The sequence below is a fragment of the Ambystoma mexicanum genome, chromosome 14, assembly GCF_040938575.1.
Source record: "Ambystoma mexicanum isolate Mex_15411 chromosome 14, UKY_AmexF1_1, whole genome shotgun sequence".
NCBI classification, from domain to species: Eukaryota; Metazoa; Chordata; class Amphibia; order Caudata; family Ambystomatidae; genus Ambystoma; species Ambystoma mexicanum.
The window spans coordinates 616,707,089-616,734,892 of NC_090940.1; the positions used below are offsets into that span (position 1 = coordinate 616,707,089).

Genomic DNA, 27,804 nt, shown 5'->3' on the forward strand with positions numbered 1-27,804 from the left:
AGCCAGCTGATGGACGTCCTTTTGTACGGGATATTGCAGGATTCATGATCACAGTGTAACCGTCCCATCCCAGCATGATGTCAATCCATGTTTCTTGTAAACATATGAACTTATGTTTTCATAGGTCATCCGAATTTAAACGAAAGAGATGAGAATCCTCTGGTGTTCCAGCTACAGAGAAACAGTGTAGTTTTCGCTTTTTCAGTTGATGGTTATGAATTGGTTTTTCTCATCGCTGTCGTCCTCCTATTACGCCACTGTGCTTCTTATATTCGATATACCTCCCGGGTCTCCCTCCTTCCCCGTTACCTCGCTCACTTCGGGTTAGCGTCACCAGGCCTGAAATCAGGATGGGATCCTTGCTTCAGGTTGTCAGATTGACTTCTGGCTTCTCTCGCTCTTCCTTTATGCCCGCTCTGTGTCGTGAAAGGGTCTGTGGTCTCTGCGTCATTGTCAGACTTAGCAGTCCACCGACTTTTGGTCACGCTACCACCTAGGACTCGATAGCCCATCTGAGTTTTCCCTCCCTCAGCTCTTCTCACTTTAGGCTTTGCTCGCGTCATCTTCATTTGCCAGGTTGCTTCCACGCTTGGATGCTGCATGTCCCTGTCAGGTTCAGCTCTCCTTGCACAGCTGAATCGAATCTCCCAGGCTTCTCTCTCTGATGAGAGTTCTTCTCCTCTCTTCTTCTTCTTCTTCTTCTTCTCCTCAGTATTGCATTCAGATTCCTTCCCATGTTGATTTAAGGTTTCTACACCACAGGAACAAACATTAATGTGTTCTTCATGTCTTCTTTATATCAAAATTGTTGCAGCTGGGTTGTGGGTGAGTAATTTAGGGAGTTCCTCTTTGAAACTGGAGTCCTTGTCCCCAAAGGCTAGGGCGGGGGGGGGGGGGGGGTGAAAAGAGTCTCTCCCAGCGAGATCCTGCTTTCCTCTAAACCCAAGGAGGGTATCGCCTAGCAGACTCACCTCCCTAGGGTCACAGGGAAAGGCTCCTCCCTGAGGAGGAGTTACTGAATCCTGCAATTCGTCACCCTCTCCTGCAATTTATTTCTCCAGATGTTAAGCTGTCTTTATATTTAAGATGTATCAAGGTGGGGTGTGTGTACATCTTAGTTGTGTGAAATTGAACTTGGAATGACTCATGGTAGAATAGCAAGACATTTTACTCAGTACAAGGAACAAGACTTCTGCAATGGCAACCATTCATGATCAAACCAGGAAAGATCTCAGCAGTGAATGCTAATCATGTATAATCAAATCCAGGAAGGACTAATCTGTGTATGAGACATGCATGGAGCACTGTCAGCCACTGATAACCCATCAAAGGCAGATTATCAATTGTTGGCATTATTCTTGAAATGTAATATTTTAACTGCAACGGCTAATGTCGAATAAAGGTTTTACAACAACAATTGTAAATAAACGCCCATGGTAGATTCTCACATGAAGACAATCCAATTGAAAGACAGCCAAAACGTGAGGCTTAAATATGCTCTTACCATCTGTTCATCTTCCTTGGCAGCCCAAGCGTAGTTTTGACTCTGATCCACAACCTCTGTGTTAAGACGCTGACGGACTCTCTGCAGATAGGCCGAGAATGCCATGCGTGCCTGCACTTTGCTGCAAAATGTAAAAGACGTGCATGGAAAATCTGAATACAAGTTACTGGACCCATGAGTTATGAACTCCGCCAGCACTGGATTTACGCCAAACATGGACAAACCCATCTTAGTAAGAACTGTGCAACCAGCTCAGTAAAAGAACATGCATTAAATATGTGTGTTCTTTGAACTACAATGTGTTCAGGAGTGGGTATATGGACACAGGCAGCAGGGCACAACATGACTAATCCTTTATTTGGTGGCTCTAGGTAGCTGCCAGCCACCCCTGGACAGTATATACTGTTTGAGGGCCAGGGGTTGCAATGGGGAAGCAGGGCCATCGTTGGTGAAAGTTTGCTGCAGTGATCACTGTATTTTTAGCAGACAAGGAAAAAATAAGTGCTTTTAAACAGCACAATGAGCACATTCTGATTTGTGAAATATGTTGCAATGTGTAGTACCTCCTGTTATTGCATGCTCCCTTTCTGGATACCTTGGTGAATCCAGGCTTTTTCTCGACTCACCCAGATAACATTCAGCTGAATCCGTGTGGCGGCGAAGGGAGAGGAGCGGCTGGACAAGCTCACAATGTGCAGCGAGACGCTGCTGCTAGCATGGAGCGAAAAGTCCCTCATCAGCTGTAAAACAAAGGCTTCAACCTCCCTCACCACTAAATAACTGAACAGCTGAGATAGCACAGTGGTAGAATGGTTGCCTCCGACCTAGAAGACCAGGGTTTAATTCCCCATTAAGGACCATGAGATGAGTAAACTAACTCTGAATTAATTAAATAACATCTACAACAACACAAAGTCACAGGGAAATAAAATAAAACCTTCTTTCAAGAATCAAGAGACCCATACCAACCATCTAGCCAGGAGGCACAAACCAGATAAACTGGAGCAGAGCTCTTCTTATATAGGAGAGTTAATTGGAACTACTAATTGATTCAACTATTCTTTGAACTGTGGATGACCCAACATGGGAGGATACGATGTAAGTACTACTTCCACCAATGGTGAAGCTGGACAATTCAGCCAATCAGTAGTCGGCTAAAGGACTAAATAAAAAGAGTCAGTTCAGTTGAAAATTCTCTCAGCTGTGTACTGTCTTGCTTGTTAAGGGAAATCACTGGAGAAGAAGCCCGGAGCAGGGGAAGGAAGGCTGCCTTGTGCCTGGTAGCTGAACTGCTATGCTGAAGAGGGAAACCTGAGAGGGACCAGATGAACCCAGAAGAAGAGAAGAGGCCTGCACCCCACCTCTCTGATTCAGTAGGCCAGAGAAGCTGGAAGAAAGGTAGCCCGTGGAAGGAGCTAGGCAACCTTACATTCCTGATTGAAGAAGGGTCTGGGGGCAGCCTGACTACTTCTGGAGGGCAAGAGGTGAGCCCAGCGCGAAGGAGTCATATAAGAGACCTATGCCCTTTGTTCCGAGTGAAGAGGCGAGTAGGGGTGTGTCTAGTGCAAAGGAGTCACTTAAGGGGCTCATCCCATTACTCTGAGTGAAGCTAATCTAAGAGTGAAAATACCCCCAAGAGTGGGGAATGAGAGTCAAGAGAAGGATTAGGAGTGAAGATACTCCAAGAGAAGGGGATGAAAGTCAAGAAAGGAGAGAGAGTAAAGATACCCCAAGAGAGGGTAACAAGAATCAAGAGACCCCAAAAGAGGGGGAGAGTGTGAAGACACCTTGGAACAGGCATGAAAGAGAGAAATACCATGAGTGGAGTGAAAGTGTGTGAATCCCTGGAGGGGAACAGAAACACTCCAGAGTGGGGTAAACAAGTGAAGACGGCACCCCAAGGTGTCAGGAGAAAGACTGAAATACCTCAAGATTTTACTACATTTGGAACATTTAGCCATTACAGTGGCTCCTGAAGAACTTTATATTGAGGGGAGTAGGCCTGGAACAGAAGCAGCAGATGAGCATAATTTTAGTTGCTAAACCCTTTAGATGTAGGTGTGTTAGCGTTGTTATAAATGTAGTAGGCTAGTATATGATTTGGGCTAAGGACTCTGTTTTGGATTTATCCTGACCTTTGTGTTTTAGAATAGGGAATGTGACAATTTGTGATAATTTTCATTATTTTTGTTTGTTATTTGCTTTGAAGCTGGCCAAGAGGTCAGACTAATTTGAATAAAAGAATATAATAAAAATCCATGGACATGACGTCCCAGAGTCTCATTACATGTTTTCCGGTGATACCACAAACTGTAATACAGTTTCTGCCACTTGGTCTGCTGGAATTACCAGCAGATTCCAAGTGGCAGAAACGCCGGCAAATCCCCATTCCACAGGACTCCATGGGGGGGATTTGCTGGTATTACCGGCCCTGGTATTACCGGGCAGGTAATACCAGCATTTTTTTGCCAACATAGTGGTGGATTTACCTCCAGCTTAGAGCTACAGGTAAATCCACCCCGCTAGCAGAAAACTTGGAATGTGCTGGTGCAGTAACGTGCAATAATACCGGCACGTTATTACCACACTGGTACACTCATAATGAGGACACGAATCCTACTTCTGGTAGTTCGCCAAAATACACATTTACAATGCAAAGTAATTGTGTAGGTCAGTGTGGGTGCAGCACCACAAGGTTAAAAAAGTGGCAAATCTGCATTCTACAAATCCAACATAACATAGCAATTCACAATTCCCTGTCTATACATGTGACCACTATTTGCAGTGGAGTACACCTCAGCTATGTGTTGCACTGGGTCAAATGATGATCATATCTGGCCATTGCCAGTGCTGGATTAACTACAGATTCTGCCAGGAAATCTCAAAATGTAAGCGTTTATACAAAATCCTGGGGGTAGGGTGGTGGCAGTAGGAATACAATGACCCCTCCCGCGTATCTTTCATGGATGGCTGCTAAACTCAGTTCATGAAAATGTTATCAAAACAGACTATGAGAAGTACCTTTCGAGATGAATTCCTTCGGTGAATTAGCCTGATTAACAACAGTTCCCCTAGAAGGGCATACAGGTTAGGGCTATTTAGAAAGCAGTGTAGGCTTTCTTTACCAGAGAAATCATTCTGCTTTTCAAGCAGTGCATACCATTTGATGTTTTAACACATCACAGTGCACTTTAATTGTGTGGGTGTTTTTTGGTTTAGGAACACAGTTTTATTGTTTTCAGCTAATCACAGAGTCTGGGAGGCTCCCCTAAGTGTGTAGAGAGTAACGTGGTATGGTGTACTGGGGTCCATCAGCTTCTTAGTTTTGCCTCAGAAGTAGTTACTTTTTTCAACAGTAAGGTTACTTTCGGCTCATATGTAGCACTTTAGTACTACCCAGTAGGATATGGGATTATTAGCTTAAAGCTGGTACTTTAGCAACACTTGGTAAAGGTACACAGTTGTGGCTCACAGGTGGCTCTTTAGTCCGGTGGGACACTTTAGCACGAAGCAGAGCGAGCCAAGGATATGGTCATTTGGAATGTGGTAAGCAAAAACAGTGCTTACTGCAAAGTATCAAAAATGGTGGTAAAGGGTGGGGTTGGGGGAAATCATTAACACAATACTCCTCAGCCACCAAACAGAATGGCGGAAATGGAACGGGACGTAAGAGTACCTCCCTGATCTCTCTGCCTGGGATCCATCTGTGAGGAGGCCTGCATAGCTGAAGAAGATCTCATTATAATAAGAGGCAAAACTGTTGAGCTTGCCAATGCTTATTTGTCACTGCATATGTGTACATTGGGTGTCCCTGTCCTCCCTAATTCAATACTGCAATCACTTTTATGCAGTTTATGATTTAAACCTTCCGATGGACCCCATGCATTAGTGATAAATCCTTATCATGAGGTGAAGAAACAACCATCAACTATGATTGGTTTTGTGGTAGCCTCTTTATTATTTTTGTGGCTATTCTTGTAAGTTTTTCTTAAAAAGAAATCGAGTGCTTTGGTTAAAAGAGACAACACAGAGAAACACCATGATTTTAACATGACATGGCTAAGTCAAAGACTGGTCAAAACTGTGTGTATAAACAAAGGCAAAGGTGAACAGTACAAAAGGTGCAATTCTTCTCAGGTCTGTACAATCAATATGCAATGACTCCTTGTGATTGTTATAATTGAACTCGAGGTATACACAGTATTACTTCATAAAGGTCACACCCTCGTACTTCCAATGCTATGAAGTATTGTATTCAATTACTGTTTTTTTCAATACATTCAAACAGACCAATAGAGTTAAGAAACAAAGTCCTTTTGATGTAGGGCATAGATATTTAGCCCTAACCGGGCTACTGTAGACAGTGGCAGTTGTATCTGTCTATGTAGAAAGAATGGTCAGCAAAGGCTGATCCATGACCAAGAGAGACTGGTCCGACGTCTATTAAACAATAAAGAGAATACGGTGTGGTCTTTAGTCAATTTCCCACGAGGATCACTGACGTTTCAATTGTTCTAATTCACAATCTTCTTCTGGGGCCTTATATATGCAGGTCTCCCTGTCCTGGAAGCTGTGTGGAAACTCCTATGCTTCCAGAGATTAGTAGGGGTTATAGGCATAGGCTACGAACTGGTGTTACAGTCTGTACAGGCTGCAACTAACATCCCTGTGGTTGCCTAAGTACTCGGGTTGATTTTGAATAAGCAACCCTGTGTAGAGCTTCATATGAATGAAGCTGGAACAAATTCGCCGTGAGCTGTGAGTCAGGCGCGGTCCAGTAGTGGAGTGTAAAGAAGCTGTTGGTAGTGCCACTGCAAGCAGTTGAGGGGAGTTTCTGATGGTTGAAGTAGTCAAACAAGGCAACTCAAAAGGGAGCCATTGCTTCAAACACAGAGGTCCAGCTTTAAGGCCATCACTATAGACTGCCATTTGTCTTCCTGTAATACCAGTCTCCGGAGGATAGCTCAGAGGCAACGTGCTCGCCTTGGAAGCAAGATGACACGGAGCACCACAGGTTCGATCCCCAGTTAGAAACCTCTGAGTATTAAGCACGTTATAAATAACCCATCAGATCATACCATCCCATAAGACACAAAAGCCCATCTCACTACAGACAAGCTGCACCATTTCGTGTAGATATTGTGTCCAAACAGATGTGGTGGAAACCTAGAAGCATATGATTGTTTACTGCACAGGTTTGACTGATTATAGAACGATGTGTATGGGGACATTTTTTAAATGAAGCAAGCACCCGGACCCCGGAGGAATGGTGGCTCATGTTGTGGGAAAATCATTCACTTGTGTTTGGAGTGGTTAGATTTTTGAACAAAATATTTGAATCAAAATGAAGATTGAACGAAGGCTGATACACTTTTAAAGTGTAAACATGAACCAAAAGTCGACTAAGAAAGAAAATGTAGATGATTTGGTATTTTAAAGTGTCTGATACCATAGCTGATATATGGGAATCTTGGGATATTTTAAGACTAGAAATTCATACTCAGTTATGTGGAAATGTTTAAATGGAAAAGATTGTGAAAATTAGTAAATGGAAAATGTTACTGTACATGTGGATACTGTTTTTTTTTAAAACCAATAAAACAAAAAATAAATAAGATAAACAATTACCCTGCAGCAAGAACAGCTGTTACTTGTCACTCGGGCAGCCTTCCATTGTACCATCCCCTGAGGAAGCACCCTGTATGATGAACCATACAAGGCTTTCGGAATCCTACTGTTACACCGCTAACCAAACAAGCAGCCACTGTATGGCACTCTCTCAATGACCCATAAGTAGTATCAGACCATTTGTATAAGAAACACACGTCCTGTTGTAAACATTGCTTTATAATGCGCACAAGTGTTCTTACATACAACCAGCTGCATGTCACAAACAAAAAGCCTTGTGTAAGACTGTCAGGTATGCAACAGCCTCCTGCAAGACCATCTCTAGAAGACACAATACAAGCCTTCTAAGGGATATCTGGCACTCCTGCTCTAACACCATCAATATAGGACACGCACGCAGACTCTTCCAAGGCCATCTCCAGAAGAGACGTGCCAGCCTCTTGCAAGACCATCTCTAAAAGACACAATACAAGCCTTCTAAAAGAAATCTGGTACTCTTGCTCTAACACCATCAATATAGGACACGCACACAGACTCTTCCAAGACCATCTCCAGAAGACATTCACCAGCCTCCTGCAAGACTATTTCTTTAAAACACAACAAAGGCCTTTGAAAAATGTCTGACGCTGCTCCTCCAATGCCATTCCTCTACAACACATGCACAAACTCTTTAAAGACCATCTCCGAAAGACATACACATCCCTCCTGTTAGACCATCTCTTTGGGACACAAGCAAATTCCTGTGAAAATGTCTGTTGAAAAAAAGTGTTTTGTAATAAAGTTGACTAGACTGCAAAAGGGAAAATCTGAAACACATTGGGAAAAAGGGAGGGGATAAAGGGTTACGAACAAAATGAAACCCTACTGGAGGCCAGCGGGTTAGAGAGGCAAGTCCTGCCCAAAGGAAAGAGAGAGGAAAATAAACACCTTGCAAAAACAAAATAACCTTATTGGGCCAACCTTATTACCAAGGCCGATTTTCAGTAAGACGTTTTCACATGGGAATCCTCTAGAAGACACATGGACAGCCTTGTAAACAATCATCGCTAGTCACTGCATGGTGTTCTAGGTATTCTGTGACTCACAGGCCCAGCTCAAACCATGTAGTGGCCTTGCCTCTCTCTGGTCTAAAGTAAAGCCTACCTGAGATTGCCATTTTCGCGCAGAACCATCATCAGGTTAACTGGCGGTGGTTCTGGTGAGCTTTGCCCCTGGTCGTCCAGCCCTTTCTGCTCCTTCAGTGCATTCTCCTGGCATGCGCTTTCCTTTGTCGGCACAGGCTGTGCTTGCTTTCTCGGTTCCGATGGGGCGCCAGGAATGCAAGAGGTCTCCTCTGTTTCATCGCTTTCTTCAGCTACTCCCTCTTCCTCCTCACTCTCCAACTCAACTTTCTGGTGGGCAGTGGTAGGTTTTGAAGTGCCTGCAAAGGAGAAGCACAGTACAAATATATCAGAATCCCTCCTAGAGATACTGTCTGGCAGGACAGGCGTTTATGCTTCATTGTGGACCTACTCACATGGGTGAATTAAATGTGCAGCTTAAAGTCTTCATAGGAGGTGATAGTTCACTGCCTTTATTTGCCAACTGTCATGCTGCATATAACCACTCCACCTACCTTGGAATGTGACTAGGTGCTTGTCCCAATTACAGATTCTCAAGTGAGGCAGCACCTTTAGTCAAACTTGTGGTACTTTAATTCTGCACAGCTTGAAGCCACTGCTTGGTGTGGGTTCATAGATGTGATGCTCCTCTGTGCCTCCCTTTGCCTAGGCCATCACAGGCAGTCCATGTATATGCCAGTAGTACCATCTATATCAATCACCACACTCAATCACCACACTTTCAAACTACTGAACTGCAGGCATGATTTCACTATTGCAGTCTGCATGGTCACCAGCATGTTGTGACCATGTTGTGACCATCAAAGAAAACATCCTTCTGGTGGTCTTCCAATATTAAAATATCCCAAAGAGATCTGAAATGACATTTATCCTATAGAAGAACAAGTTACTTACCAACTGGTAACGTTCTTTCGATTGGATGTTCCTCCAATGTATTCCTCATCTTAGATGTATTCCATCAAGCTTTAGCTACATAGGAAAAAAAAAAATCGGCAGCGGGCGCCGTGCGTCGATGTCGTCGAGTCGATGGTCCCTCGAAGGCCTCCGTCGAGGGTGACGTCATCGGGTGTATAAGTAGCACGCACGCCGCCCGTCGGCCTCAGTTCTATTTTTCCCCCTTCATTATTGATTATTCACTGTGTAGACTGTGCCGGCACACAGGTATTTGCCTTGTGAGAGTTGGAGTGGCAATAACCCGGAAAAATCTAGAGAGGGGTAGGTTGGGAGGGCGATGAGGAATACGTTGTAGGAACAGCCAATCAAAAGAACGTTACCAATTGGGAAGTAACTTGTCCTTCGAGTGGATTGTGTCCTCCAACGTATTCCTCATCTTAGATAGACTCCCAAAGCAGTATGGACAATTTCTCTGGAGGAGGGATTAGATTTTTTCGATACCCTTAGATGGCTGAATATAGTACTGATTTACCAAAATTCAGCTCCTTAGACTGGGAAGCATCCAGGCTATAGAATTTTGAAAAAGTATGCAGCGAGGACCAAGTTGCAGCTTCATAAATGGACATTATAGGAACAACTCTTTGTAGGGCTGTCAAAGAGGCGACGCCTCTGGTGGAATGAGCCCTTAGACCTTCTGGTGGGTCTTTTTGTGCTAATCTGTAGCATTCTGAAATACAAAGCACAATCCAGCGTGATATTGTTTGCTTTGTCACTGACTGACCCAATTTCTTTCCTGTGTAGCCAATAAACAGTTGATTGTCCACTCGAAGCTTAGAGAGCCTAGAGATGTAAAAGCTTAAAACTCTTCTTGGATCCAACCTCTGTAATTTTTTCTTCTCCTTACTAAGATGAGGTGGAGGATAGAATGCAGGTAAAACAATTTTCTGACTTAAATGAAAATCAGATACCACTTTTGGTAAAAATGAGGGTTTAACCCTCAACACAACTATGTCCTTATAGAACACAGTATAGGGTGGCCCAGATTACAGTGCCTGCAATTCGCTCACTCTTCTTGCAGTTAAAGGAACTAGGAAAGCAGTTTTCCATGTCAGTAATCTTCATGGACAAGTGTGCAAAGGTTCAAAAGAAGCACACTAAGAATTTTAGCACCAGATTGAGATCCCAAATTGGTACTTGAAATGGGAAAGGAGGAAACACATTAGTGAGTCCTTTTAAAAATTGCACTACCAAAGGAATTTTGAAAAAGGAGCATTCTTCCGACGAGCGCTTGAAGATGGAAAGCGCCGCAAGATAACTTTTAATAGTTCCAACATTTAGACCTCTAAGTGCTAGGGTCAGGAGGAAGGACACTACTTCCGGAATAGGACACTACTTCCGGAATAGAACACAGAAAAGAATAGACATTCTTTTCTCTGCACCAGTTGCAAAACTTTTTCCAACGGCAACGGTATAGAGACTTTGTTGCTGGCCTTCTTGCCGAAAGCAACACCTCCATGACGTCATCTGGAAGGTTCCAATCCTTGTACCTAAGCCTTTCAGATACCAAGCGTGAAGGTTGATCGTTTTGACCTCTGGATGGAGAACCTGACCCTCCATTTGAGAGAGAAGGTTCTCTCTCTGAGGAAGACGTACTGGGGGACAGATGGACATGTCTAGAAGGTCCGGGTACCACATTCTCCTGGCCCAATCCGGGGCAATTAGGATCATGCAGCTCTCGAAGCGTCTCAGTCTCCTGATGACCTGAGGAATGACGGCAATCGGAGGGAACGCGTACAATAGTGGGAAATTCCACTCCACCACAAACGTGTCCCCCAGAGCTCCTCTTGGGGGAAATTCCCTTGAGCAATATCTTTCGAATTTCTTGTTGATTCCGGTCGCAAATAGTTCCACTTGAGGGGTTCCCCAAAGGGCGAAGATCTCTTGAATGACTTCCTGAGTCAGTTCCCATTCGTGGGACACCGTGCTCTGCCTGCTCAGAGCATCTGCGGTCATATTCGCCTCCCCGACTAGGTGAACTGCTGTTAAAGAGATTCCTTCTTGAATTGCCCAATACCAGAGCTGCATTGCCTCTCTGCACAGAGGTAGTGACCCTACACCTCCTCTTTTGTTTAGATAATGCATGGCCACTGTGTTGTCCGTCATTATCAGGACATTTTTTCCTCTGACAGATGGCAGGAAAGCTTTCAGCGCTAGTCTGATTGTTCTTAGCTCCAGAAGGTTGATGTGTAGTTTGGACTCCGATGGAGACCAACGACCACTGATTGTCAGATCGTTGGCATGAGCTCCCCACCCCTTGAGTGAGTCATCCGTCACTACTGTGATCTCCGGCCATGGTTGCCAAAAAAGTTCTCCTTTCTGGATATTCTCTGAACAAGTCCACCATAAAAGATCTTGAAGAACCTTGTTCGGAATCTGGAGAAGATCCGTCATTTAACCTGAGAACTGGGACCATTGAGTCTTTAGAGCCCATTGAAGGGATCTCATTCGTAAACGTGCCTCCCGCACCAGAAAGATGCAGGATGCCAGGGGGCCGAGTAACCTTAAGAAGTCGTAGGCCTGAAGATTTTGGGCATTTTGGAATTTGGAAACCATCTGAAGAATGTCTTGAGCCCTCGACCTTGGAGGCAAGCTCTTTCCCAGGGATGTGTCTAATACAGCTCCTATATATTGGAGCCGTTGAGGTGTCATTTGTGACTTCTTGAAATTGAGGGAGAAGCCCAGTCTGTGGAGGAAGTGGCAGGTGACTTTCAGGTGATCCAGTGCTTGTTCGGCAGAACGTGCTCTGATCAGCCAATCGTCCAGGTAGGGGTAGACGTGAATCCCCCGCTCCTGAGGTGCGCTGCCACCACTACCATCAGTTTGGTGAAGACCCTCGGGCGGAGGTCAATCCGAATGGCAGGACTCGAAACTGATAGTGTGAGTCGCCAAGTACGAACCTCAGGTATTTTCTGTGCTTGAGATGAATCAGCGCATGAAAATAAGCATCCTGGAGGTCCAATGACACCAACCAACCCTGGAGTTGAAGGGCCTGAAGGATCGGAGAAAGGGTAACCATCTTGAACTTGTCCTTCCTGAGGAACTTGTTCAAGTTTCTTAAGTCCAGGATGGGTCTCAGTCCTCCGTCCTTTTTGGGGATCAAAAAATACGGGGAGTACCATCCCTTGTTCCTCTCCGCTGCAGGTACTGGTTCTATAGCACCTTTCTCCAGCAGAGTTAAAACCTCCTACTGTAAGGGCGGGTCTGAAAACTTCAAAGAGTGTCTCCTTGGTGGATTGCTTTGAGGTTGCGTTAGAAAAGGAAGGCAGTAACATTGGGCTATCATTTCTAGAGCCCAAACATCTGAAGTAATGGCTCGCAATTCTTGCAGATGCTGTGACAGCCTGCCTCCTACAGGTGTCTTGTGATGCAAGTCCTGAAAGTGGTTTTGAGGCGGTTGCTGCAGCCGCTGATGGCAGAGAGGCTGTAGCTGGAGCTGGCTTTGCACGTTTTCCTCATCCACTGCGAGTGGCCTTTCTCTGGCCCCTTTGACTGGCCATTCCTCTCGCCTTTCCATATGAGGAGTAGTAACGATAGGATCGTCCCCTCCAAGATTCACCTGGTGCATGAAAAGGCTGAGGTTGCCTAATGGCAGCTCCCAAAGACTTGGCAGCTGCCTTTGAGGTCTGCAACCTCTCAAGGCTCTCGTCAGCCTTGCTGCCAAAAAGGTGAGACCTGTCAAAGGACATGTTCAGGAGACGGTTCTGCACGTCTGATGCGAAGCCCGACTTCCGTAACCATGCAAATCTGCGCATTAACGTGCTAGTGCCCATGGATCTGCTCACACTATCTACAATGCCCAATCCAGATTCAAGGGATTCCTGCATAGCCTCCTTTCCATCTCTAACGATGGCTAGGAATCATTCCCGTTTGTCCCCTTCTAGTATGTGCTCCGCCGCCATCGCAATGCACTCCCACAGAGTGTACGAAAACTTTGCCAAGGCACATGTGGAGTTGGCTGATTTTAACGCCATACTCCCAGCTGAAAATACCTTCCGTGCCCAGTCATCCACACGCTTATTGTACCTGTCCGAAGGGATAGAAAGGTACGCCAGTTTGTTAGAAGCTGTGGCTGCCTGTATGACCAAACTCTTGGGAGTGGGATGTTTAGCCAGATAGCCGGGGTCGCTACTGGCATGGCGGTATTTTGAAGTAAGGGATTTATTCACTGGCGGAATAGAATCCGGAGTCTCCCAATTTTTGGCCACCCTATTCTGCAAGACTACGTGAAAAGGTAGTATTGGGTCTTCATTAGGACCATGATCCAATATGTCTGTTAGATCATCTTGGATGAATTGGGCTGGAGGTCTGGCCCATCCTAAATAATCTCTTACCTTTGTCATTAGCTGACGGTATTATGGACTGGCATGTTCTCCTGGTTCTGGCCTACCAAAGTCATTTACAGGAGATGTATAAATACCACTTGCATTGTGCAGTGATTCAACCAAATCCCTCATCCTGCTTTCTTCTGAAATCAGGCATTCTGGGACATTTGGGGTGCCATATTCTAGCCCAAAAGGTACATTCTCATCAGATTTCTCCTATTCCTCAAAAATTGAGGTCAGGGACTTGAAGAACTCTTTCGTAGGAAGAGGTTTGAAAACCTTTTCTGGGAGAGGTGGAGGAGGAGTATTAATGGGTCCTGAAGGCATTAGAGGTATTGTAGACTTCTCTTTCCCTTTTTCTAGCTGATTTTGCTGAACTGGAGGTTTCGGAGCCGAGGGCTTCGGGGTCGACGTCGACAAAGGCGTCAATGGCGTCAATGGCGTCGACGTAATACCTGTCTTCGATGGCGTCGGCTTCGAGGGCGTCGAGGCGCTCTTCGAAGACTTGCCCTTTGAGGTTTGTTCGGTCTCGGACGGCGTCGGTGACCTCGAGCGGTCGACTCAACTCGAGTGGCTTTTCTGCTCGGCGTCCTAGAAGGTTCTCTATCCTTCCTCTTTCGATCATCCGGGCTCGAGGGCGCGCGAGTGTCGGAGCGATGACGCTCCTGGCCGGCTAACGAGGAAGGTGCGGACCGAGGCTTCGCTTTCTCGAACACCTGCATCATTTTGACCCTGAATGCTTCCCATTCTTCGGATGATGAATGTTTAGTGGGACATTTCATCCTTTTTGGGGATTTGTCCGAGGACGAGGTTGAGGGGGACCTGTGGCGTTGTTTCTTCGATTTTTTCGTTGAAGACGACGAGCGATGGGAATCGCTTCGGGACCTGGACCGATGCCTTTCGCGTCGAGGAGATTTCTCCTCACAGGACCTCGACTCGACGCTAGAGACTTTACGGTCGGATTTACGACCTACCTGTAGTTTTCCCCACTTCTCTCGCAAGGCCTTCCCCGTCATCGCCTGACACATCGTACAGGCCTCCATGTCGTGGCCTTCTCCGAGGCACCACAAACAGTCTCGGTGCGGGTCTGTGATCGACATTTTTGAACCGCACGACTTGCACTTTTTGAAATCCTATCTCGGGGTCGTGGTCGGCGTCGATGACGAGGACATATTTGTATTATTTGCTATTCTCACAGAACTCAAGGCACGCCGAATCTCTGAAGCAACGTATACTGCGGAAAAACAGAACTGAGGCCAAGGGGCGCCACGCGTGCTACTTATACACCCAATGACGTCACCCTCAACGGAGGCCTTCGAGGGACCATCGACTCGACGACATCGACGCACGGCGCCCACTGCCGAATTTTTTTTCCGAAGCAGCTAAAGCTGGATGGAATACATCTAAGATGAGGAATACGTTGGAGGACACAATCCACTCGAAGCATAGTGACTGGTAATAGCTCTGATTTAAAGAGTACACTTATTCAGAAGCCTGCCCTGTGCCACAGGTTTCTTTTTCAAGTGTGGTTGTGCCTCTGTGCCATTTAGTGTGGTGTGCTGGCCTCTGGGGGTTTGGGGGTAGGAGGGAATTTCAGTGGGTTGCACAAGATGATTTCTTAAGTATGTTGTGCAATGGATATTTTCAATTCGGCGTGTTACGAGGTTCCTTAGCATAGAGTGTCAATTATTCCTCGTCCTGCACTTGTCCAACCAACCCCCCCGCACCTCTCCCTGGCACTTCTCCCCTCCCCGCTCCCCTGCACTTGCGAGATCTGAATGCCACTAGGCTTAGTAAGATTGTTGTTTTTGTCCTCCCTCTGTTTCCCCTTCCTTGTCGTACCTTGAAACACTTGCGTATAGGCGCGTTATAAATGCCATATCATATCATAATGCGATGTGCCATGGGACTCTCGAGTGTGGCTTGATAGTGTGCAATTTAGTGTGGTGTGCCACAGGGTGCATTTTTGTGGTATGCTGGGGGATATTTTAGTATGGTGGGCAGGTATTGCACAGTGTGGTGAGCCATAAACGGGTTTCTTAGCTATGCAGCACCACAGACCTCTTCGTGGTGTTCTGGGGTGGCTGAAAGGGGTGTTCTTCAGTGTATCTTGCTTCAAGCTTCTTTCAAGTAGTTCTCAGGGGGTTTTAACTTGGAAGCGGGCCACAGTGATTTCAGGTTTGGCGTACTAGCAAGGTTGTCCAGCTTATGTAATGGTGCAGCCAAGCTAGAAACAATGGAATGGAATGCTTCCCAGAGTCTTACCAAGGTGTTAAGAAGCCTTAGTGCAAGCATTTCCAAGGAGGGACTGGGGATCTCCCTAAATGAGGTGTATGCCCAGACTTGGGTCCCCTACTCGCTGTGCCAAGTGTATCAAGCTGCACCTCATGGATGATATCCAATAAGCCAAGCCTGCCCAGGCTCCCGTGTGTTTCAGAGTACAGGTGATGTGCCCAAACCCTATGGGTTCAACTGCTGCCTTTTGATTGGCATGTGGTTAGTTCCCTTCTGTAATGGCACATAACTATTAAACTAAGGTTACACAACACTAGCCATAGCATGTCATCCTTCACTTTTAGTCCAGTAATGGCAGTAGCAGCAGAAGTAACCAACTCCATTCCAGAAGCATACAAATGACATAAAAGCACAAATGAATGACTAATCACACAATTGCATCAGCAAATCCAAATCTAAAAAGGACCAATTCCCTGAAAGAGACTATAAATGGTGGAAGGTGATTCCCTGAAAGAGACTATACATGATGGAAGGGAGGTGATCCCTGAAAGAGACTATACATGATGGAAGCGAGGTGATCCCTGAAAGAGACTGTACATGATGGAAGCGAGGTGATCCCTGAAAGAGACTATACATGATGGAAGCGAGGTGATCCCTGAAAGAGACTGTACATGATGGAAGCAAGGTGATCCCTGAAAGAGACTATACATGATGGAAGCGAGGTGATCCCTGAAAGAGACTGTACATGATGGAAGGGAGGTGAAGCCAATGATCATCAATACCAGGAACCCATGAATCATCAGGGCGGTTAATAATAACTCAGCTCTGCCCATTAAGCATCTAAGCATAAGATGGTAATTTATCAATAGCATTAATCGCCACATACCATATGTAGGTTCTCCAACTGAAATCCTTATGTTTAAGGCAGTGGTTGAAGTGGGTGGGAGCGGTCGGGAGCGGTGCTCCTCTACTTCTTTTAATTATGTTTTACCGTTCCTATACTTCTATTTTAAAAAGAAACCATACCGGAATGGTTTCATTTTAAAATAAAAGTGTAGGAATAAGTTCAAGCTTGCACTTTCAGTGCAATGCACTGGATGTTCCCTTAAACAGGCACATGTGTTTTGGGGTTTGTATTGTTCATGGAAGCGGGCGTGGTGATGGTGTTTGGGGGGAGCTGTGCAGGCCAGTAGGGTACATAGTTCCACTACTTCTTTTTGTACACTTCGACCACTGGTTTAAGGGATTGAGAAAGAACCCCTTATCTTGCCTCACCAACAGAGCTGTAGAAATTAAGATGAGACTGTTTCTCTGCATGAGGTGGTAAAATGAACCTAACCGAGCAATCCTTATATGGTCAAGTGACGAATCATCAAAAGAATGACGGTTTAAAATAAGGTGAGTTACACCAGGGTTTGAAATGTCACAGTGGCACAATTTCCATCTAATGACGTCTTGTGAACCCCACACACCGCGATTTCCAGGCCATAAGGGTCTCTTAATTTGTTTGCTAGAGGACCAGCTTTTTTTCTGTTAATCCAATATGTCACTTTGTTGATGAGTGAATTCAGGTTGTTCAGTCAAGATTAGGCACTTTTGACTAAAACTGCAAATTGCAGGATGGTTTCAGGTAGGAACCAGAGAACAACGCCATTCAAATCACAAGTGTAGAGTTGGGAACTAGGGTTTCAGCCACTGGTGAATATCCTGTTTCAGGTGCTTCACTGACCGGTAAGGGCAAGGGGCCCAGCACCGTTACTGGAAGATGAAGCAAGTGGAACAGTTTATTATTGCTATTAGCATCCTAAGAGAAACCCTGAGGGTGCTAGAGTGCGTACAAAAAAAACAAGAGCAATAGCAAGTGCACGGCCCATGAAGTAACGCGAAAGGAGCCGTAGCCATGGAGATGAAAGGCGGGGCTCCAAGTGGCACTGTGCCACAGTGGATGTGTTGGGTGGCAGTGGATGTGGAGGGCCACGGCACGAGAGAGAGATCGAGCATACTAAATGGTAAGAAGGAAGGCACTAGACATCGCACAGAGTAGCCATATTTATGGGCAAAGATGGGGCTAGTTTGCCCTGTGAAATTACGATGACAGTAGACCAAACGTAAAAACCATTCTGGGAGGCTGAGGAGGATCAGACGCTGTTCTTTCTGTAATTGAAAGGAAATCCCTATACACGCCAAACGGATACATTTCAGACCAGAAATTTCACACAGAAACTGCCTCACAAGGACAACATGAGGGAACCCCAGAAAATATGAACCCAACAACAACCGCTCATTTTCGAGCAGTAGCCGATCTATGTAACTCACAAACAAAAACATCCGAGTCAAAAATTAAACAAGATGGCAGAAATCGCAAAGCTCGGACCATCATTCCAGATATATGTCGCAGGGCCACAGAGATCAAAATACCTAGATGAGATCCCATCCCTACTAAAATGACATACACTCTGGTATTGCCACTAACATTACTCACCTCGCCAAGCCAATTAGGTTATACAGTCTCATGAAACCCATCCATAGACCCCATTCAGCCCCACTTTAACATATTGCTTGTCACCACCAAAAGAATTTGAACTCCAAATCAACGCATTTAAAGATCATTTACCTTTGCCCCGTTCTTGATGACAGAAAGAATGACCATCTAATTAGAATTTAAAGCTTTAAGAAGAAACTTCATATACCGTAACAAACTGAAGACTCCTGCGATATTGACAAGGTGGACACAACATGTACACATCAACATTGGTGTCCCTTTTATTTTCTGTTCATTGGTAATGAAAATGGATGACAGATGTCATGCACTAGCAACAACTGTACTAAAGGAATAAAAACACCCGGAAAGTAAATATCAGTGACAGGGTCCGAATACCATTCCTTACCTGCGCGCTGCACCAGTCCTGGTCTGGGTTTGCCGTGCCGCCGACGTCGCTTGCGCATCTCCAGGGACAGGAGTTTCCGTTCATAAAGTGCTGCATGTAACTTGACTTCTGAATATGAGGATGATATGCCGAACTCCATGCCACCATCTCGGAGAGTTCTAGGGAGTGAAAGGGGACATTTTAACTAGAAGGGCTAGAGCGCTCCGTGTGCATTCAGGATACCGCTGCAGCTTATGTATTTTTTTCATGTACACTCGTGATGCCATGGCATGCGTCAGCACATGAGCATTAGCCCAACATGGTCCCTTGAACACATTTGGATAGTCTTGTACAGATTATTTTGTATGATATCCCTTTGGGGACGCCTGCAAATCAAATAAAGGACTACAAACTGGGTAAACTGAGTGATGATGGTCCATCAGACTGAGCAATAACCCTACAAACTGAGTGACTCCCTTACAAACCGAGTTACGATCCTACACACTGAATAAGGAACCATCAAGCTGAGTGACAATACATCAAAGTAATCGTGCATTAGCGTGGCCATCCATCATACAGAGTGACCATCCATCATACAGAGTGGCCATCCATCATACAGAGTGATGGTCATGCCTTCTTTTATGGATGGCCTGCATATTAAATGAAGAGCACCCCCAAAGAGTCAACAATTACAAAACCAGAAGAGCAAACTTAAAATGGATTCTCCAACTTAGCTAATGGTTCCATACTCATAGTAATGGCCCTGCTGCTCCATTACTGTACCACCACTTACTTTCATTCCATATAACTATTTCAATCCAAAGACAGATCATAAAAGTCACATACAAAATTTAGAACATTAAGAATCGCAATCAATAACAAATATTGTGAATAAAAGTACAGCATAAAACTATGACACTTCAAATACACAGAAAACATTCATGAAAAGAAAACAATCAATTAACCATCCAGAACTAACATTTTGCATCAGTGAGGCAACGTTTTTAGATCTCTTCCTCCAATCCTGAAGTACATAGTTCCCCATGCAGTGGGTTGCTACTTCACTTCCCACCACCAGACAACGGTAGAGGGCCTCCATAACACTTATTACACAAGACTGTTTAAAAAGTAGTAACAGATATTTTCTTCTAATGTAAAGATACTCTTGGCAAAAGAAAAAGTGCTTTAAGCTAGCAAGGGGCAAAATACCAATACGCAGCTTCATATAGAGAGTTCTCATCAATTTCGGCTGCTTTTTATGTAAGTAATATTCAAAACCAGGATGTTCCTTTCTTAACAGGTATGGGGCTAAATTAACTAAGTTCACGCGTTTCACACAGGTTTCACTCTCCCACCTGCTTTCATAGGCCTTTTTTAATTGCATTTTAAAGTTTCTTGGAATTGTTTCGGGTTACAGCCAATAGCTCTCTCTCCCCATAACAGTCAACTTATTTCTTATGGACGTCAGACAGGGTAAGTTCGGTTCTCCCGGATGGGTTAAGACATCCTTTACAACTTTTCTATAATTACCCAGGTTGCAGTTTGTCCAGAGTCTAGCACAGGGGAAACACTGGCCTCACATGACATATAAAGCCAATACTCTGCAGGCCCAAGTCTCATAAGACCATGATATTATGGGCATTTACGGGCAAACACAAGGCTGTTTTCAGGAATTTCTGTTCTACAACCTGAAGCATACCCATATTACACATGCCCCAAAGCTCTGTAAAGGGCGGCCTGTCTATCTTGACTCTTATAGATCTGTAAGATAGCACTCACCGGGCCTGCCCCATGGGCCTGGGTGACTCTAGACACAGCCCCACAATACCTAGTCAACGTTAGTCCTGTCCAGTTCACCTGATCACTCCATACACAATTGACCCTCATTCAAACCTCTAAATAATCATATTTATTAATCTGCTCAATAGAGCCATCCCTTAGGCTAGTTATGAGGCGCAGTGTTTTCTTAGCCTCACTTCTACTAAACACCACTGACTGCGTCTTCTGCACATTTATTGACAATCCATTTTCCTCGCACAAGCTTTCAAAAATCATCATTTGCCTCCGGAGGCCCTTTGGGGTCTGAGAAAGCAGAATGGCATTCTCTGCAAATAAGAGAATTGGAATTCTTTCATTTGCCAATGATGGGGTATCAGTGTACTCAGCCACCAATAGATCAATGACCCCATTGATGAATAGACAAAACAGGCTTGGAGCAAGGACAGAGCCTTGACTGACTCCAGCACCCATGTTTACTTTGGAAGTAGTTTGACCATCCAACAAGTGCCTAATTACCGTCCCAATGTTAGTGTTAAGTGATTGAATTGCTCTTAAAATGACGAACGGCACGCCCAGTTTAGTCAATGTTTGCCACAATCTTGCTCTGGGTACACTATCAAAAGCGTTTTTGAGATCAACAAAAACAGCATAGATGTTCATATTCCTCAGCGTAAAATGTTTCCAGGGTCAAGTAGAACCTTAAAACTTGATCTACTGTACTGACATTATCCTGGAATCCAGACTGAATATTGTGTAAAGCCCCCACCTCCAGACTCCATGAGTCTAGATGACCCAGCAGTGCCTTGGCAAACACCTTGCCTCCCGCATCAAGAAGGGAGATGAGCCGGTAATTGGAAGGACATCCCCCATCTCCCTTCTTGTATATAAGGACAAGTATTGCTTGGGTCCATAAGCATGAAACTTTATTAGTTGCTAACAAGGCATTGAATTGTTTGAACAAACAGGGAAGCCGTATAACCGCTTCCTGTCTATACCAATCAATAGGGACCATGTCCAGTCCAGGGACTTTCCCCAGTTTCTGCGACATAAGTGCTGACTCAGTAGCACTCATAGACACCAATAATGGAACATGGTCCTCCTCCCTATCCCTTTCAGGAATAGCACAATTTTCCATGCTGGGGACCAGTTTGTCAATCTTATAAAGATTTCCAAAGTGAGCAATCCAAGCCGCCTCAGAGAATTCTGAATTAAATTTCGATCTTTACGCTTCCCTGCGCCAACACATTGCCAGAAACCCCTAGAGTCGCCAAATTTAGAAGGGTTAGGATTAGCTGGGGGCTGCCGTCCCAGGCCACATGGGAAGTTACCGGCAGGAAATAACTGATGACTCCATCGGATTCATCAAAAAAGACTTCAAGAAGAGCTGTCCCATTATTAGAGATCACCTGGGATGTTTAATAGAGGGGACACCCTGACCACACTTTGTATATATAAAATAAAGTCCATAGTGTTTTCCATGAAGATCAACACCCTGTCACCCGACAGAATGTTTAGAAAGACTGCCATGAACTGAAACACACTGACGTGAGACTTCTGAGGCGTGCATGACCAGAGGTTGTGGAGGGTGCAATTGGTCAGGGTTGCTCATCTGAAATTCAAGTCGAAAAACCTAGCTCTTCATTACTTAACAGGTGGAATTTTTTATCTACACCCATCAAGCAGTGGAAACGACACTCTTCAATAGTCAACTTTCATGTGTAGACACAGCTTAATGGAACACCCCAACTATGCACCAAGAACACAAAACATAGAGCTCAGGAAACTATACGACAAGAAGACATCACATCAAAGCATTGCCAAAACCATAAGAGAATGCTTTCTCGGTATCCCAGAATACCTGAACATCAACCTAGGACATCTTCCCGCATCAACCACTAAAGCCAAACACCTCTCGCCATAATGCAACTGACAGTAAGGCCAATCATTTGAAAACACTACCGAAATCGTTCTGATCTGCAACCTAAACACAAAACACTGCAATCTCGTCCTTCCCTCTACTCCCAACTAACAAAACTCACCCACCCAGATTCACCAGAGCAACTGGAGAGGATTCAAACGGCAGTTGTGTGTGGTACAAATCCTAAAAAAAGAATCCTACAAATCCTAACTAGCAGAGCACATGGATAGTACTCCACGTGAGCATCTAACATATCTTAGAGCTGGGCATATGCCTCTGGAAAGCAATGGATGCTGCCTTAGGTCAGTGGAATGCATGTGGAGTCTTTCTGGAGCTGAAAGACCATGCAGGGTGTATGCCTTAGCAATGCATCACACAACCCACCTGGAAATGGTGGACTTGGTTCCCTTGAGTGCAGAAAAAACACCATCTTCAGTGACAAATAGCTTATCAGACCGATGGAATGGTCTCCTTTGGTTCAAATAGAACTTCAATGACCTGGCAACAGCTAAAATGTTGAGAGCTTCCAATGCCAGACAACCATCAGGCTGAGGTTGAAAAACATGTAAATAAATCTCCTGTTTTAGGTGAAAATCAGAGAGGACTTTTGGGATTAAGTACATAATTGTCCCAAGAACACCTTGACAGCATAAAAGACTGTAGTAAAAAGAAGTAGAAGGCTCCCGGCATGATGAGACCTGCACAACTCTCACCTCTCAAGGGAGGTCAAGGTCACAAGAAACCATAGGGTCAATGAGTTTCCTCATCAAGGAATACAAAACTAACTTCAAGTCCCATTGGGATGGATTGTTTCTGGAGGAGGAAAAGGTGACGGAGCCCATCAAAGTGATGTCTGATCGACTTTTTGTAAAGAAAAGAGTCTTGCCCCTGTTCAAAGGGACAATAGCCAAGAGAACGTACGCAAGGGGGCACATTTTGAGGCTTGTACTGGCTTAATGGAACATGAGAAACATAACATTCTCTAGGGATCCCGTCAGAGTATACATTGGACTCCCTAGAACCCAGTGACAGAAGAAATCCACTTGCTTTTGCATTGGTCCCTGGGTAAATCCTTCCTGAAGATGGCGGGAGGCCAACCAGTCTCCCCCACCCCCTCATTAGATTTTTTTTAAAACATTTTTTTAAATTTATTCTTGGTTTAACTGTAGTTTCAACAGTTTTTACAAGTATGTTCCTTCAATATGTCTCTAGAAAGAACCGTCCTCACAAGTAAAATTGTAATGAATAAATGAATGAATATGAACTGTGAACTGTGCCATGAACTGTCCCATGAGAAGTGTAGAGATAGATTAGTAGTGTAGAGGTAGTGTAGATTTCAAGGGGCCTCATTACGACCCAGGCGCTAAGTGGTTAACGGCGCCGTAAAAGGCTGCGGCACCGTTAACCACTTAGCGCCTTACGAGGTCCCTTTGCGGGACCCGACCTGAACGACTGGTCTGGACCAGCCGTTAAAGTAGGGACCCGCAAAGGGACCTCGCAGGCAATTACGGTACCGCAATTTGCGGTACCGTAATTGCCGCCTTCCCCATTCCCATTGAGCCCTATGGGGCAAAAATGGGAATGGGGAAGGGCCATGGTGAAATGGGGAAATACTGCCCCGCCAACCTTGGAATGGGGCGGTATTTCCCCCATTTCATCATGGCGGAGTCGTTACAATGTTTACCATGTGAGGGGTTTCCAATAGGAAGGGAAAAATGTAGAATTGACAAGTCTAGAATGAGTAAAAACCCTCAGATTTTTTGGCAATCAGAAAGTTATTGGAATAAAATCCGTAGCCATCTTAGTATTCCAGGAACCCATAAATGGCATCTAGAGATAATACGTTCTGTATCTAAAAGAGAAGTTCAGGGGTTACCCTAGGTTGGCATGGAGATGAAACCATAAAAGGGATGGGTGGAAGGTTTTGAATTAATCTGCACCACTGGCACTGTTCTGGGCAATCTTCCACACCACTGTTTTTTAGCCTGTCTGCGCCATTGCAAAAGGGTTCCATCCATATGGAAATCAGTCAGGTACTGCCACCAATGGGAGCAGCCCTGCCCAAACTGCCAGGCTAGGTCCGCTCTACAAGGAAACAAGCAACCCCAGATATGTTTCGGCCTTGTAGGGCCTCATCAGTGAGATGCAGCTTGGTTGCCTATGGCGCAGCGAGCAAGGGACCGACGTCTGGGCATACCTTCTCTCACATAGGGAGACAAACTGAAACCAAAAGAGTGATGGGTGGAAGGTTTTGAATTAATCTGAACCACTGGCACTGCTCTGGGCAACCTTCCACACCACCATTTTTTAGCCCGTCTGTGCTATTGCAAAGGTAGTCCAGCCATACGCAAATCAGTCAGGTACTGCCACCAACGGGATCAGCCGGTGCAGGGTGAGAAAGCCTTCTTATCACGTCCAATACCATCTGGTTCTTTGTAACTTCTCACAATTGCTGTAAGTGCTGGCTCAGCCAGCACCTTGCTGTGAGGAAGAGGTGTAAAGTATGTTTGGGGCTCGAACACGATCTCATGAAAGGTGTCTGTCTGCAGCATTGGCTTGGTCAGGTTACTGTCACACTCTGCCCTTTTTCTCACCTGTTTTTCTCGGGGTTGAGTCTTCTTTGGAGACTTTTCCTTCTTCCTGGTTGTTCTGGACTTGTACAGGTAAGGGCGCATGTCCTCTGGGTCTGGGTCCAGTGTGAGGTTTGCTGTATGCCTCAGGAAGCTAGGTGAAGTTCAGTATCCAGGATGGAAGCACTATGGTGGATTCCAGGAATTAATAGCAGCACAGATTCAGAGTTCGGAGCGAGCAGGAAACCCGCTAGCACGGGACTACAGACGCGGTCCGGGATGAAGGAGGAAGGAGCCAAGAATTGCGAGAGCAGTTCTAAACAGGGGGGCAGCCTGGAAGGGAAGGATAGAAGAAACTGGGAAGGTGCTGACGAAGGGAGCAGTAGCAATCGCTAGCTACACTGGACAGTAGCGTTGAGACGCGCAGAGCCACGGGGGCGTGCCTATTTTCTAGAAGGCAGCGCGTCCGACGGAAACGCTAGAGAGTGGCGCTCCTGTGCAGGCAGCCATGTTGGAAGGGTGATTGTCCCAATGATGCAGTGCTTTATGGACCATGAAGTCCATAGGGGGCGAAAGTGGCCATTCATGACAGCATGCCCCCTACTAAAACTCGATCCACCGAGTTTCCCTGGATGTGTTAGATGGAATTTTCGCACCAAACGGGGAGCGTTCATGTTGGAGGTAGGTTCCCAGGTTCGTTCGCTGGGGGGATATCCTTTCCATTCCACTAAGTATTGGAGTCGGCCCCGTCTGTATCTAGAATCGCATATCCTGGAGACTTCGTATTCCATCTGGTCATTGATGAGCACAGGGTCAGGTCGAAAAGTTGATCTGGTGGAGGGTACATATGGTTTCAGTAGGGAAGTGTGAAAAACAGGATGTATCTTCTTCCAAGATTCGGGTAGCTGTAGACGAAAGGCCACGGGGTTGATGACTTCCTTAACGGTGAAAGGCCCATAATACTTGGGTGCCAGTTTTTTAGGCCGCAAGTGTCGAGGTAAGAGTCTCGAGGATAACCAAACCTTGTCCCCAATTCCATATAAAGGGCTAGGTCTTCTTTTGTTATCAGCATACCTCTTGATGTCTGATCTGGCCTTTTCCAAGTGATCCTTGGCATCCTTTTGTACATTCACCAGACGTTCAATCCAGGAATCGACCAAGGGTAGCGCGTTAGGATGGGGTAGGATAGTTGGTAGAACTGATGGATGGAAACCCTGGCTGCAAAAGAATGGGCTGGTCTTGACGACAGAATGATCCGAGTTATTGTAAGCGAATTCGACTACCAGAACCAAAACAGACCAATCATCTTGGACCTTGGCAGCAAAACATCGCAGGTATTGTTCTAGGGTCTGATTTACCTGCTCGGTTATACCATTGGTCTGAGGATGGTACCCTGAAGACAAGGCACGTTGGATGCCCAACATTTGACACAGATGTTTCCAAAACTTGGAAATATACTGAGGCCCGTGGTCGGAAATGATCTTGGAAGGAAGTCCATGAAGTCTGAATATGTGTTTTAAGAATATTCCTGCCAATTCATGTGCCGATGGTAACTTGTATAAAGGAGTGAAGTGTGCCATGTGGGTGAATAGGTCAATAGTAATCATTATGGTAGTATACCCTCTGGATGGAGGTAGATCCACGATGAAGTCAGTGGCAATTATGTCCGAAGGGTGCTCCGGCAAGGAGGGTTGGAGGTGAAGCCCTGCAGGCTTTCTATTGTCACACTTGTTTTGACTGCAAATAGTGCAGGCTTAAATGTATGCTTTTACCCCATCGATCATCTTCGGCCACCAGAATTGTCTCTGAATAGAGCGGAGAGTGGCGGTAATGCCTCTATGCCCGGAATGAAAGGTATCATGGCAGAGTGTTATGATCTTGGTTCTTAGTCTTTGTGTGGGTATCACTAGTCTCTTATCTTGGGAGAGGTAACCATTCTTTGAGATCAGGTTCCATTGGTTGGTGCTGGTATAGTTCTGCCAAAGATCAGAAGATGGTGTTTCGATACAGATTTCTTCCAACAAGGAATTGGCCTAGGCTATGACAACAGTATCGGGAAACAGTTCTACGTTATTTTGTCGAAGTACTTTTCATCTTGGGACTTTTCATCGCCACTTTTTCATCGACCAAAACTCTTTATTTTTGGGGGGAGGGGGGTCCCCCCCTTACTTATATAATCATACCCCAACCCCAAAAAATATTTTTTTTTAAAAAGAGTTTGTCGATGAAAAAGTGGTGATGAAAAGTCCCACGATGAAAAGTACTTCGATGAAATGCGTGTATACCCGGGAAACATTCTCGGAAAGATACGAACTTCAACAGGCTCGTAATCAGGACGCCTAGACAAGGCGTCTGCGATTACATTATTGGATCCAGGGACGTGCTGTATGTGGAACTGGGGCCCAGCGAGCTTGACGACTGTTCCTGCATTCCAAGGACTGCAGAACTTGTAGGTTTCTATGATCGGTTCGTACCTGGACCGGATGTTTGGCACCTAGAAGTAAATGTCGCCAGTCAGTAAAGGCCTGTCGAATGGCTAGTAGTTCTTTCTCCAGGACTGAGTAATGTGTCTCACTGGGAGTCAAGGTTCGGGATAGATAGGCGATGGGGTGTTCCATCTTGTCTTCGAGTTCTTGTTTAAGAACTGCTCCGATAGCATAGTGTGAGGCGTCCGTTTCCACCAGGAAGGGTTTCTTTATATCCGGTTGAGCCAGGATGGGGGCTTGAGTAAATCTTTGTTTTAATTCCTTGAAGGATGTTTCTTAAGCAACTGACCAAGTGAATGATGTGTCTTTTTTCAGCAAGGCAACAATGGGATGCACAATGTCAGAAAATGTGGGAATTAACTTGCTGTAAAAGTTTGCAAGACCCAAGAAGGACTGGATCTGTTTTACTGTGGTAGGTGC

General features: G+C 45.3%; 1 protein-coding gene across 5 annotated transcripts in view; it reads right to left on the reverse strand.

The window, feature by feature from the left end:
- Positions 1-27,804, reverse strand: part of TTLL5 (tubulin tyrosine ligase like 5) — a 769,178-nt gene that overhangs the window by 468,906 nt on the left and 272,468 nt on the right. For all 5 annotated transcript variants that reach the window (XM_069638032.1, XM_069638034.1, XM_069638033.1 and 2 more), the window contains 3 exons: positions 18,653-18,810; positions 8,276-8,552; positions 1,505-1,625 (listed from right to left, as the gene is read on the reverse strand). In XM_069638032.1, the coding sequence (XP_069494133.1) occupies positions 1,505-1,625; positions 8,276-8,552; positions 18,653-18,810 (556 nt within the window). The remainder of the gene's footprint in view (positions 1-1,504; positions 1,626-8,275; positions 8,553-18,652; positions 18,811-27,804) is intronic.